This window comes from Aythya ferina (genome assembly GCF_964211825.1).
Source record: "Aythya ferina genome assembly, chromosome: 2".
NCBI classification, from domain to species: domain Eukaryota; kingdom Metazoa; phylum Chordata; class Aves; order Anseriformes; family Anatidae; genus Aythya; species Aythya ferina.
The window spans coordinates 160,117,094-160,130,239 of NC_140297.1; the positions used below are offsets into that span (position 1 = coordinate 160,117,094).

General features: G+C 53.0%; 1 protein-coding gene across 16 annotated transcripts in view; it reads right to left on the reverse strand.

Moving 5' to 3' along the window:
• The window catches only part of ZC3H3 (zinc finger CCCH-type containing 3), a 120,799-nt gene extending 117,828 nt beyond the window's left edge, over nt 1–2,971 (reverse strand). The window contains exons 1-4 of one of the 16 annotated variants that reach the window (XM_084508506.1): nt 2,896–2,971; nt 1,641–2,078; nt 1,515–1,559; nt 359–1,418 (exon numbers count right to left, since the gene is read on the reverse strand). In XM_084508506.1, coding sequence (XP_084364632.1) covers nt 359–1,418; nt 1,515–1,559; nt 1,641–2,078; nt 2,896–2,941 — 1,589 coding nt within the window. In that variant the 5' untranslated portion in view covers nt 2,942–2,971. Of the gene's footprint in view, nt 1–358; nt 2,079–2,895 lie in introns of all 16 variants that reach the window. The other 15 variants (XM_084508503.1, XM_084508500.1, XM_084508511.1 and 12 more) reach the window with 15 other exon arrangements.
• Nucleotides 2,972–13,146: the final 10,175 nt, after the last annotated feature.

Here is a 13,146-nt window from a genome sequence, read left to right on the forward strand (position 1 = left end):
CGGGGAGGAACCTCCTCAGCGCAAAATCTTGGGAGAAAGGGGATGGGAGATGAGATAAAACCCAGCTCTGGTCAAAAAGCCGAATTCTGGGTGATGCAGACTGCTAAAACCACCACAATTTGAGGTCTTGCAACCCTAAAAAGCAAGAATGAAGCCCCAGGAACTGGGAAACCGGACGCACCCTGCGGTATCCGACAACCCTCGGTGTCATTTCACCTGCGGGGACGCCCCCAGCTCTCCGTTAGCCGCCGCCGAGGAGATGCCTGACCCCAAAACCATCAAAAGCTGCACCTAAAACCCGAAAACGTGAAGGAAAACCTCCGGAGGGACGGCTTTCCCAAGCAGCCCGGCCGCTCACCCTTTCCTCCGGATGATTTTCGTCCTGCTCTTCACTTTGTAGCCGGAGGGAACGGCGTCGCCGAAGGGTTTCGTCCCCCCGAAACCCAAGGAAAGGGTTTGGGGGAAGGAGGAAGGCGAAGGCTTCTCCTCCTCCTCCTCCTCCTCCTCGCACCGCCAGCGAAACGCCGACCTGGAGGTGGAAGGAGAGGGCTGCAGGGCGGCCGCTTTCCACTTGTATTTGCTGGGAGAAACGCCCGCTTTGGGCGGCGATTTCTTCGTTTTGCTCCCCGAATCGTTTTTCGGCGCCGTTTTCACCCCGCCGGCGATTTTCCGAGCTCCTTCGGGGCCCCGAGGGCTCGCCCACCTCTTCACCGCCCTCCAGCACCTCCCGGGGTTCGCCACCCAGGTGTAGTTGCTCCTCCGAAATTTGGAGCCCTTCCCGGACGCCGGTGGCATCATCGCCGCCGCCCTTTGCACCCCAGGAGCTTTGTGCAGCGCCGAAAATCTCCCTTTCACCCCGAGGGCTCTGGAGGACGCCCCCACGACCCCAAGAAGCTCCCGGCGAGCGTCCCCACCCCGCTCAAATCCCGTTTGTCCCGAATTTTCCACCTCCGGCTTGCACCACACCAAGTGGCGAGCCTGCTGGCAGCCCGGCGGGGGCCGAGGGAGCTGCGGTTGCGTTTTGGGGGCGACGGCGTTCTCGCAAGGCGCCCTGGAGGTTTCGGCTCCCTCGGCGCTCAGCCGCACGCTGTGGGGTCGCCGCGATAGGGCCGCGTAGGACGAGCTGACCACGCGGTGAGAGGAGCTGAAGGAGACGGAGAGAGAAGGTTTTCGTCCTTCTTTTTGGGGCGGGTAAGGAGGGGCGGAGGATTGGAGCCCGCTTTGATCCTCGCCCGGAGCCGTCGCTTCCGTTTTCAGGCCGGAGGAAGGAGCTGAAAAAGTTTGGGGGCCAAAAACTTCGGGGCCAAAACCTTCGGGGCCAAAACCTTCAGGGCCAAAACCTTCAAAAGCTTCGGGGTCCAAATCTTTAGGGCCGAAAGCTTCAGCACCAAAACCTTTAGGGCTGAAAGCTTCGAAACCTTCAGCATCAAAATCTTTAGGGCCAAAACCTTCAAAAGCTTCAGCATCAAAATCTTCTTTAGGACCAAAATCTTTAGGGCCAAAACCTTCAAGACCTTCAGCCCCAAAAGCTTCAGCATCGAAATCTTTAGGGCCAAAACCTTCAGCATCAAAATCTTCTTTAGGGCCAAAACCCTCAAGACCTTCAGCCCCAAAACCTTTAGGGCCAAAACCTTCCAAACCTTCAGCCCCAAACCCTTCGAAACCTTCGGCCCCAAAATCTTTAGAGCCAAAACCTTCCAAACCTTCGGCCCCAAAACCTTTAGGGCCAAAACTTTCAGCCCCGAATCCTTCGGCCCCCAAAACCAGGCCGCTCCTCTGGGTCACCTGGATCCCCACCACGATATTCCCGTCCCTAGTGAGGTCCACGTGTCTCTCCGGCGACCCCGCGGGGATCGGGGCCGCCTGGTTCTCCTGCTTGATCCCAAAAGCCCTGGAGGGCGGCGGGTTGACGAGGGAATATTTTTTCCTCCAGGAACGACCCTGTTGGAAATCCCGGGGGGGGTAACGTCCCGAAAACGCCCCCCTCCTGCTATAGGGGGGGTTCTGCTGCTGCCTGGGGTTGCTCCAGCTCGGCCTCGGCGCGGCCCCATGGGTGCTCCTGTGGCTGTCGATGAGACCTGGGGGGAGAAAAAAAAAACATTTTTTAACGTCCAGGCACGTTTTTGGTTTTTTTTTTGGGCCCCGAAGCACGCAGGAGGCTCCCAGGTGAGTCACAGGGCCCTAATGAGCAGCTGGGGGTAATTAAGACGGGTGATTAACGCGCCAGGGAAGCCAGGGGTTGTCCTGTCCCCACCCCCAGCACCCTTGGGTGCCTGAGCCCTCCCCTCTGGAGGGTCTCAGAGCTCCCCTAAAGCCCCCCGGGACCCTACAGAGCCCCCCCCTCACTGAGCCTTCCTCTTCAAGAGCCTTCCTCTTCCTCCTCACCCCCTTTTCTTCCTCTCCTCTTCCTCCTCCACCTGACCCCCCTCCCTCCTCTTCTTCCTCCCCCTCATTTTTCCCCAGCCCCCTCCCCTTCTTCTTCCTCTTCCCTTCCCCTCCTCCTCTCTTCCTCCCTTCTCCTCTTCCTCACCCCTCTTCCTCCCTTCCCACCTCCTCTTCCTCACCCCCTCCCCCTCCTCTCCTTCCTCCCCCTTCCCCTCTTCATCCTCACTCCCCCTCCCCTCTTCTTCCTCCCTCACTCCTCCTCTTTATCACCCCCTCTTCTTCTCCCCCTCTTCCTCCCCTCCTCTTCCTCACCCCCTTCCCATCCCTTCCTCCCCCCTCCCCTCTTCTTCTCCTCCTCTTCCTCACCTCTCCCTCCCTCTTCCTCCTTCCTCTTCCTCCCCCCTCCTTCCTCACCCCTTCCTCTTCTCCCTCCCTCCTCCTCCTCCTCCTCTCCCTCCTCCTCCTCTTCCTCCCCCCTTCCTCTCCCTCCCCTCCCTCTCCCCCCCGCACCCTGCAGCCTGCGGATCTCCCTGCGCAGCCTCTCGCTCTCCTCCATCCCCGCCGCTCGCCCCCGCCGCCGCTGACGTCATCGCCGCGCGCCGCCCGTTTAGCCCCGCTCACGTGACCGCGCGCGCGCGCTCACGTGACGCGGCCCGCACCGCGCGCGCGCGCGCGCCCGCCGTTGCCTAGCAACGGGGGCCGGGCCCCGCGGCCTGGTGCGCGCCGCCGGAGCCTGAGGAAGGCCCCGGGGGTTTGGGTTCCCCTCATAGGTGGCCTCAGTCACCCGGCCTCTGACAGCTGGCCCCTGGGCTCAGTTAACTGTTATATGGCCTCTGTCAGGTGTTACATGGCTTCTGGTACATGGCAACTGTCCCCTGGCCTCTGTCACTTGGCCTCTGTCACTTGTCCCCTGGCCTCAGTTAACTGTTACATGGCCTCTGTCACTTGGCCTCTGTTACCCAGCCTCAGTCAACTGTCCCCTGGCCTCAGTTACCTGTTACATGGCCTCTGTCAGGTGTTACATGGCTTCTGGTACATGGCAACTGTCCCCTGGCCTCTGTCACTTGGCCTTTGTTACCTGCCATCAGTCAACTGTCACTTGGCCTCTATCAACTGTCACCTGGCCTCAGTCCCCTGGCCTCTGTCAGCTGTTACCTAGCCTCAGTTAACTGTTACGTGGCCTCTGTCAGGTTTTACATGGCTTCTGGTACATGGCAACTGTTCCCTGGCCTCAGTTAACTGTCACCTGGTAACTGTCACCTGGACTCTGTTACTTGGCCTCTATCAACTGTCACTTGGCCTCTATGACCCAGCCTCAGTCAACTGTCACCTGGCCTCTGTTACTTGGCCTCTATTAACTGTCACCTGGCCTCAGTCCCCTGGCCTCTGTCAACTGTCCCCTGGCCTCAGTTAAATGTCACCTGGCCTCTGTCAAGTGTCACCTGGCCTCTGTTACCCAGCCTCAGTCAACTGTCACCTGGCTTCTGTCAATTGGCATCTGTTACTTGGCCTCTATCAACTGTTCCTTGGCCACCTGGCGTCTCTCACCTGGCCTCTGGTACTTGGCTTCTATCAATTCTTCCTTGGCCACTGGCATCTGGCCTCTGTCAGTTGTCACCTGGCCTCTGTCACTTGGCCTCTATCAACTGTTACCAGGCCTCTGTTTCTTGGCCTCAGTCAACTGTCACTTGGCCTCTGTTATTTGGCCTCTATTAACTGTCACCTGGCCTCTGTCACTTGGCCTTTGTTACCTGGCCTCTATCAACTGTCACTTGGCCTCTGTTACCCAGTCTCAGTCAACTGTCACCTGGCCTCAGCCAACTGTCCCCTGGCCTCTGTCAAGTGTGACATGGCTTCTGGTACATGGCCTCAGTCCCCTGGCCTCTGTCACCTGGCCTCAGTCAGTTGTCACCTGGCCTCTGTCACTTGGCCTTTGTTACCTGCCATCAGTCAGCTGTCACTTGGCCTCTGTTACTTGGTGTCTGTTACTTGGCCTCTATCAACTGTCACTTGGTCACTGTCACCTGGCCTCTGTCACTTGGCCTCTGTTACAGAATCACAAAATCACAGAATTTCTAGGTTGGAAGAGCCCTCCAAGATCACCCAGTCCAACCCCTGACCTAACCCTAACCAGTCCTCCACTAAACCACATCACTGAGCTCTACATCTAAACGTCTTCTAAAGACCTCCAGGGTTGGTGACTCAACCAGGGCAGCCCATCCCAATGCCTCACAACCCTTTCTGTGAAGAAGTTCTTCCTAATATCCAACCTAAACCTCCCCTGGCACAACTTTAGCCCATTGCCTCTCATCCTGTCACATGGGGGAATAGACCAACCCTCACCTTGCTACATCAAGTTACCTGACCCTGTCACCTGCCCCAGCTGGCTCCATCCCATCTCTTGTCCCACCAGCTCCCCTTGTTCCTCTCCCAACCCTTCCATGATCCCAGCTCCCCCAACCCCACCTAGGTCTGGAGACCTGGACGTAGTGCAGAATCCAACGGAGGGCCACCAAGAATCTCTCTCCTGTGAGGAGAGGTTGGAAGAGCCGGGCCTGATCGGGTTGGAGAAGAGGGGCTGGTCCATATCCATCAATACTTGAAAGGAGATGCTGAGAGGACAGAGCCGGGCTCTGCTCCACTGGTGCCCAGTGCCAGCTGCTCTGGGTGTCCCTGCTCCAGCAAGGGGGGTTGAACCAGATGGCCTCCAGAGGTCCCCCTCAACCATTTTGTGGTTTTGGGATCTGCTTTTCCCTGTGCCCCAGCCCCATCACGACCAGGTCTCCCACCCTAACGTGGCACAAGGAGGAGGATCTGCTCATGACGGACTCCGTCTCATAATCATCTCCCTTAACTTCACACATCAGCTCCTTATTTCTCATATGTAGGTCCTAATTGTTGAAAACGCTTTGCAGGAGAGATATTCCCAAAGCTGAGCTGCAGCAGTGGTGCTAAGTGGGGTAACCCACAGCTGTTTTTAGCCTCCTGCAAGAATGGGCAAGTTGGGTCCCTCATTTAAAGTCTTTGTTGTGTGCTGGATATAGCAGTAGGGTTTCGGCAACAGCACGGGTGAAATAGCTGCACAGTCAGGGTAATTATGAGACATGCAGCTGAACAAGGGAATTTGCACCTTCGGATTAAATGAGAGAAGAGGGTGAGTGGCTCTGCGAGTCTCGTTTTGTAACACGTTTCCTCAGCAGCTTTCAGGGCAGTTCCTGTTGCCCCATTACTCAATTCCTGCCAGAAACAAACCCAGGAGCAGGAGGCAGTTTTCTTAGGTCTGGTACCACTTTCTGTCTCTCTAAAAGTACCTTTTATGAGCTCAATTGTCCCCCTGAGCTTACGTCCCATCCTGAAAGTCAGATGGCCCCATGTTAACTGCATAAAACAGAAGTATCCACAAAGTATAACCATAAAATTGAGAGCACAAGCACAGAACATTATTTGTACGGACGTTATCCTTAAGGAGCTTGTTTTCTGAATAATCTCCTTCTTTCCTAAGGGAATCAAACCCGTAATAACGTTAAACAAAGCTGGAACAATAGCTCAAGTCTGCAAAGGAGATAAAAAGCCGTCCTAAAATTATTTCTGAAACAATTTAGGGAAAAAAAATAAATAAAATAAAAAAGCTGAGCCAAGTCGCTGTAGCAGCACACTATTTCCTTCTAAACACTCCCATGATAGGAACTTTATAAAAGCAACCGATCATCAACCTCGGATGGCTGCAAACAGAAGCTGTCTCCTGGGACAACTCCCTTCCCATCGCAGTTCGGGAACTCTGCCTGTCCCAGCTCTGATCAAATAACGTCCCCGGGACAAGCCCATGATCCGCCTGCCTGGAAAGGTGGCTTTAGTAAATTATTTACAGCGTGCTGAGTGGCTTTTTAAAGATATTCGGCGGAAAAATATGGGGAAGAGCCAGCCTGGAGGAATATACCACTCGGTGCAGATGGTAGCAAAGGCTTCAAAACGCGAAGCAGGCAGGGAGCCTGGCCCCTGTTAGCCTCCCTCGAAGCCTTCCAACTGGAAAAAAAATAAATATAATTAAAAAAATAAATCACACAGCCTCCGTTTGCACAGTCCTGCATAGGTGGGACGGGGACAGGGATCGGGGGTGGCGGCCTCAGATCAGCTTCGATCGATTCGCAAGCCTCACCCAGAGTTTTGTAACTGCTCCGAACTGGTAGAAATTGGCACTCGTGCCAAAAGAAGCCTCCTCCGCTCCCAGCTGCTCGCTCCCTCCCTCGTGATGGCACACGGATTGGAGCGGCTTTGCATACACGAGCTAGAACGGGCTGCTCCGAATTAAAATTCATTCGGCACACGCAGGGGGAAAAGCGGATTTTTCACAGAGGGAAGCCAGGCATCCACCACTCCCACAACACCCAGCCTTGGGAAAGAGTGAGCTAAAAGCAGGGAGGGGGGGGGAGCTGCCCTGTTTTGCTGGTCGAAACACCAAAATACATCGCTAGAAAAAGCAAGCTACGGGGCAAGGCAGTGCTGGGGGGTCTCAGGCTCCTCGCGGTGCTGCTTAAAATAAATCTTTTTTGTTGTTTTTTTTTTTTCTTTTCAGAGCATTGCGAGGAAGGATTACGCATTCAGCCACCTCGCCGCTCGCTGCCTGTTCCGAGCAGCACGTCTGAAACCTGCAGGAATTCGCGGGGCTCGTCCTTTGTTTCTTTTGGTTCGTGACTTGTATGAGACTTGTTTTGTCTAATTTAATTAAAAAAAAAAAAAAAAAAAAAAAAAAAAAAACGGTAAAATGCGAGTGCAGGGTTTTGGCGCTGCACTAGCAGGGTGTCTGCGTGTGAGAAAACGCCCGAGGGAGGGTGGCACGTTTAAGGGATATTAAATTGCCTCGTTCAGCCCAGGATAAACGTGGTGCTCATCCCTCTAATGGCCTTAAACATCACCAGAACTGCGGCTCCAGCGACGGGCGTGCCATAGGCCCCGACGAAGCTGCTCACACGTTCAAAACCGTGGCCTCAGCAGCTTGTTTTTCGTCTGGAGTCTCTCGGTGGCTTGCCGTGAACTTGCTGAGACAAGCTGAAGCCCTAAACCTCGTGGAGCCCTGCACCAGCAGATTGCAGGGACCTGATGACAAGGGTGAGTGGGAGGCAGCGGCGTTTCTGCTCCCACAAGACACTTTCCAAAGGGATGGGGTTCTCCTAGGATCCCCAGATCTTCCAGCTTTGTCTAAAACACCCAGCGGTGCTCAGAATTCATTAGCAGGAGCATCCTTCGTAGGACAGAAGAGTAATTAGTCCGTGGGGACACCTGTGGGTCTCGGCTGGGGCACTGCACCAAGCCCTGAGGGAGACAAGTTAATAAACATGTAGGAAAATTGGTGGGCATCCAGAAGGATGTGGGAAATCAAAGTGGCAAAGGTTTAGAAAAAAACGGTTGATGAAGAAAAAATGAAAGCTTTTTGTGTAGTGTTCTTGAAAAGAAAAGAGGAAAGGGGAAGGGGAAGGGGAAGGGGAAGGGGAAGGGGAAGGGGAAGGGGAAGGGGAAGGGGAAGGGGAAGGGGAAGGGGAAGGGGAAGGGGAAGGGGAAGGGGAAGGGGAAGGGGAAGGGGAAGGGAAAGGAAAAGGGAAAAAGAAGAAGAAGAAGAAGAAGAAGAAGAAGAAGAAGAAGAAGAAGAAGAAGAAGAAGAAGAAGAAGAAGAAGAAGAAGAAGAAGAAGAAGAAGAAGAAGAAGAAGAAGAAGAAGAAAAAAAAGAAAAAAAAAAGAAAAAGAAAAAGAAAAAGAAAAAGAAAAAGAAGAAGAAGAAGAAGAAGAAGAAGAAGAAGAAGAAAAAAGAAAAAGAAAAAAAGAAGAAGAAGAAGAAAAAGAAAAAGAAAAAGAAAGAAAAAGAAAAAGAAAAAGAAAAAGAAAAAGAAAAAGAAAAAGAAAAAGAAAAAGAAAAAGAAAAAGAAAAAGAAAAAGAAAAAAAGAAGAAGAAAAAGAAAAAGAAAAAGAAAAAGAAAAAGAAAAAGAAAAAGAAAAAGAAAAAGAAAAAGAAAAAGAAAAAGAAAAAGAAAAAGAAAAAGAAAAAGAAAAAGAAAAAGAAAAAGAAAAAGAAAAAGAAAAAAAGAAAAAGAAAAAAAGAAAAAGAAAAAAGAAGGGCAATAATATTAGAAATAAATAGCTGATCAGATGTGCTTGATGTTCACTAGTAGTAGGGATTTACTTCATTTATGGCAAAGGAGACTCAGGTTACATCTGTGGCAAAACTTTCCAACTTCCCAGAGAATAAATTATTCAGGTGGATGGGAAGGTTTAAGGTCAGTGTGTTCCTGGGAAGGTCGATTTGTGCCAAACCTGCCAGGGGCTCAAATTAAGGTGTTCTCCTCAGCTTGTTCTCAGCCCTCTGTTTCTACTGTCTTGTTGGCTCCGTGGTGTCCTGTGTTTGTTGTTCCAACGCCGGTGGTTGCATCCTGCATCGTTTTGCTGAAACATCACCAAGTGTGTCGAGTTCCCTCCCGTGCCAGCAGCAGCACTTGTTCAGGCATGGCATGGATTTACGGGATGTGATCTGACTGCAGAGCAACTCCCTTCTCCTTCTCCTTCTCCTTCTCCTTCTCCTTCTCCTTCTCCTTCTCCTTCTCCTTCTCCTTCTCCTTCTCCTTCTCCTTCTCCTTCTCCTTCTCCTTCTCCTTCTCCTTCTCCTTCTCCTTCTCCTTCTCCTTCTCCTTCTCCTTCTCCTTCTCCTTCTCCTCCTCCTCCTCCTCCTCCTCCTCCTCCTCCTTATTTCTCCTTCTCCTTCTCCTCCTCCTTCTCCTTATTTCTCCTTCTCCTTCTCCTCCTCCTCCTCCTCCTCCTTCTCCTCCTCGTCCTCCTCCTTCTCCTTCTCCTTCTCCTCATTTCTCCTTCTCCTTCTCCTTCTCCTCCTTCTCCTTCTCCTTCTGCTTATTTCTCCTTCTCCTGTTTCAGGACATCTTGGGCTGGCCCATCACAAGCTGAAAGCCTCTGAATTAGGCAAAAGGCTCAAATCCACGCTCCAGCTGCTGGGAAATCTCCACCTCGGCTTTCTCGTGGCTGTCCAGGTACCCGTTTCCCCAAAACGAGTTGCTCAGGTGGCTGGTGGGAGCTGTGGGGGCTCCTTGGAGGAAGATGAAGCATCCGAATTCACCGTGGAAGGAGACCAGGAGCTGATGCAGAGCTTCAGGAGGAGGTGCGACACGGGCCAAGCAGCAGGCAGGGGAGATAATTTTAGCAGCAGCAGCAGCTCGCTGGCCAGACTTAAGCAATGAAAAGGCAAAAAAATAAAATAAAAATAAAAAAGGGGAAAAGAATCGACCACGGAGAGGATTGTAGGACATGTTCATGGTCCCGGTAGCACCGTCGTAGAAGACAGAGGTGAAAACTGCCTTGCAGTGTTGTGTATCAGGCTGTATTGGAGAAATAAGTTCAGACTGGAAGAAGTGTAAGGAATGAGATTGGGAACGGAGAGCCTGTTGCTGGAAATGCCCAAAGCAGCCGAGTTTTCTTAGCCTCGCACTCGAAGCGAAGACGTGGCTGCTCTCTCAGCGGTGTCCAAGGCAGAAGGGCAAATACCAAGGGAAAAGGAGGAGCTATTTTCTATTTTAACTCTTGGAGAAAAAGAAAAAAAAAAGAATAATAATAAAAAAAAAAACTGCCTCCCAAGGGCAAGCAAACTCCAGAATCTCATTTTTGCTGATAACAGCTCAGGAGCGCGGGCTCTGGGGAAGGACGCGTCTCCTGGGTTCGATGGAAACCAGAGAGGAAAATGTCAGTAAGAGGAGAAGAAACTGCTGCGTGATCCTAAAGGAAAAGCCACCTGCATTTATCCAGTGGGCAACAGTTTTTTGCTACGATGTCCCTTTTTTTTTTGCCCTCTTTCTCGCCTGCAGTCTCGCCGCCGGCGTGTGAGCTGCACGCAGACCCCAATGAATGGGGGAATTGCCTGGAAATGGCAAACATAAACCCCAACATAATTGGGGAAGGGCAGAAATCGGATGAATAATCCGTGCACCTCTTCGCTGCTGTTCCTAGAATTATTTCCCGGGATATTTAACGTTTTCTCTCCACTTTCACCTGCTGAATTATGCTTTGAACTTGCACGGGGACGGCAGGGACTGAACATCCCCAGCTACTGCCGCTGGCTCTCCTGCCCTGTGAGGCCAGAGACGTCCCCGCAGGACGTCCCCTTGTCCCCTGGGTCCCCTCTACAGCCACCTCGGAGCCTCCCCACCCTCACTGTCCCCACCACCGACAGCGTTTTTTGGGCCAGCGCTCTCGCAACACTCCGGCTGCACGAGCAGTTGCAACACTCCCGCTGTGCAAACCTACTTGGAAAGCAACTTGAGGACATTTCGGGATGTTTGGGGGGTTTGTTTTGACCTGTCTCATCTCCCCCCAGGGGTTTGGGACTCCGCAGGCAGCTTTACCTCCAGGAAGGGACATGGGTGAGCGGCTGAGGCTCACGTCTAGCAGTGATTCTCCAACCCAGAAAGCTGCAGAAGAAGCTAAACTTGCTGAAAGGAGAATTTTCTCCCGGAATTGTTCTTTATTTTTTCCACCATACACATAAATTGCACCCTCTGGAGCTCCTCTGCGCTTTGCTGGGGGGTTGTTGGCCCCTTTTGGTGGAGATTTGCTCTTGCAAGACCCTTTGGTGCCTTTGTGGCTCTGCTGTCCTGGCATGAGCACCAGCACCTCTGCGCCATTCCCCCGTCTGAGCTGCAGGGATGAGTCGTGTTGGGGTTTTTAAGAAGGGACACGCAGATTTTGGGGTGCTTGCCTTCACCTTTCGGGGTCCCTTCCCTCCCTGGAGTCCCACACATGGGAGGATGGGGAGGCTGCGATCCCTCAGCCTCTTCCAGCCTCCGTAGGGTGCTTTGCTTTGGTAACGGCTTGCTTACAGCTTTGCTCCGGGGAAGCTAAAATTAAAACAGTGACTCCATTGCAGACTGAAAACAGAGCATTCCTTCTCCGCCCGCGTGCTTTGGATGGACATCAGAAGCCCAAGCCCTGCTGCAAAGTCCCCTGTGTCAAAACAATCTGCTATTCTGATCCTCGGCTCGCCGCGGTCGGGATGTTCAGTTCCCAGACCCACGTTCGGGGGGCTCCGAAATGGGATTTGCCTGGAAATGGAAAACGTAAACACCAGAAGCCGGCATCTCTGCAGCTCGTCGCTTGAAACAAAAGCTGATTCTGCTCCAGAGAAGGGGGGAAAAAAAAAAAAAAAAAACAGAAGTTGATTCATGAATAAAGGAAGAAAAAAGCAACTTCAGGATCTCGTTTTTACCCCAGGGGTCCCCTGATTCCTCAAGGAAGGGGACGTGTGGGAGGCCAGAGCCCAGGTGGAGATTTCTGCCTGTCCCCATCACCGCGGTGATGCACAAAGCTGCTCCTGGTGCATCCAGTCCCTGCTAAAGTCCTGCCAAAATCGCCGTGGATCGGTGGCAGCACCCTCCCAAGCTGGGAGGGCTTAACATTATGGTTTTGTCCTCAACATTATGGTTTTGGAGGGGTGAATGGCTTTAATTTGAAACTCTCCTTTCGGTATTTGCATGTGAGCATCAAGGGAAGCCAGCACACCCCATGCCATGGCACTGGGGACCCCGTCAACCCGTACTGGTTTCCACTGGGTCCATACATGCCTGTCCACCACCACCACCAGAGGGGCCATCGGTGGCCTTCACCGCGTGGCGCTGGGCTCCTCTGGGCCAAAAAATAAATCAAACGTGGCTGGGGAGAGGGAAAAAACAGGTGAGTTTTCAAGGAAGGGGAGAGCTAAAATGCAGGCAAGGATTTTTTTGGAGGAGAGAAATCCTCCTGGCAGCAGAAGGTAAAGCTGCAAATCTGGGGGGATCTTGGCAACCCCCGGGATGGGGGTAAGGGTTTGATGTTGTCCAGATTGAAATATGAATTGCTCCTGTATTTGAAATATGAATTGCTCCTGTTTTTAAGGACCATGCAGGATTTTGAGGGACTTCAGTGAGGCTTGAAACAAGTCCATATTCACAGCAGGTCCTGTGTCCCCCCCAAATCACCTGTTTCCCCCTTTTATTAGTCGTTTTCCCCCCGAAATGCCCTGTAATCCCCCAAAATGAGCAGGGCTGCAGCCCCATCGCACCACCGGCTCTTTGCCCACCCAGCACCGGGCACGGGGGTGAAAGAGGGGCTGTGAGGCTGCGCCCTGTCCCCCTGTCCCACCTTCCCCCTGCACCCCGTCCCCCTTTTTGTCCCCTCCACCACCCCCACCCCAATTTCAGGCGGGACAAAACTCATCACAGCAGTGGCTCGTGGGCTTCGGTCCTGGCTCAGCGCTGCAGGCACCCGGAGCTCAACCCAACACAACCATTTTCTCTACATTTCCTCCCTTTTTTCACCAATTTTCCACCCAGATCCCCCCCCAGCCCTGATTTTTTTTGCCCATTCACCCTACTCGGGGTAATAATTCCTACAAGCAGGAGCACGGGGACCACCTGCATTCACGCGCCCGCGTCGTGCCAAAAAATCCACCACCCCTCCTTGCTCACGGAGCCCCCACCCTCTGCAGCCCCCGACCCCGCTGCCGCGTCCCCCTTGGGCGAAGCCAGCACCCACCCCGTCCCCAAGGTGCCCCATCCCTGGGGTGCCCCCCAGTTGTCTGTAGGGCCTGGGGACACCCCCCTTCAGGAGCCCTTCCCCGGTTCGCCTTCCTCTAGATGTCACCCTCAGCCGCCTCTTCCGTCGCTGCGATTTTCCTTTCTCCAAGATCCTGCATTTTTTTTTTTTTTTTTTTTAAATTCCTTTCTGATCTCTTTCCGG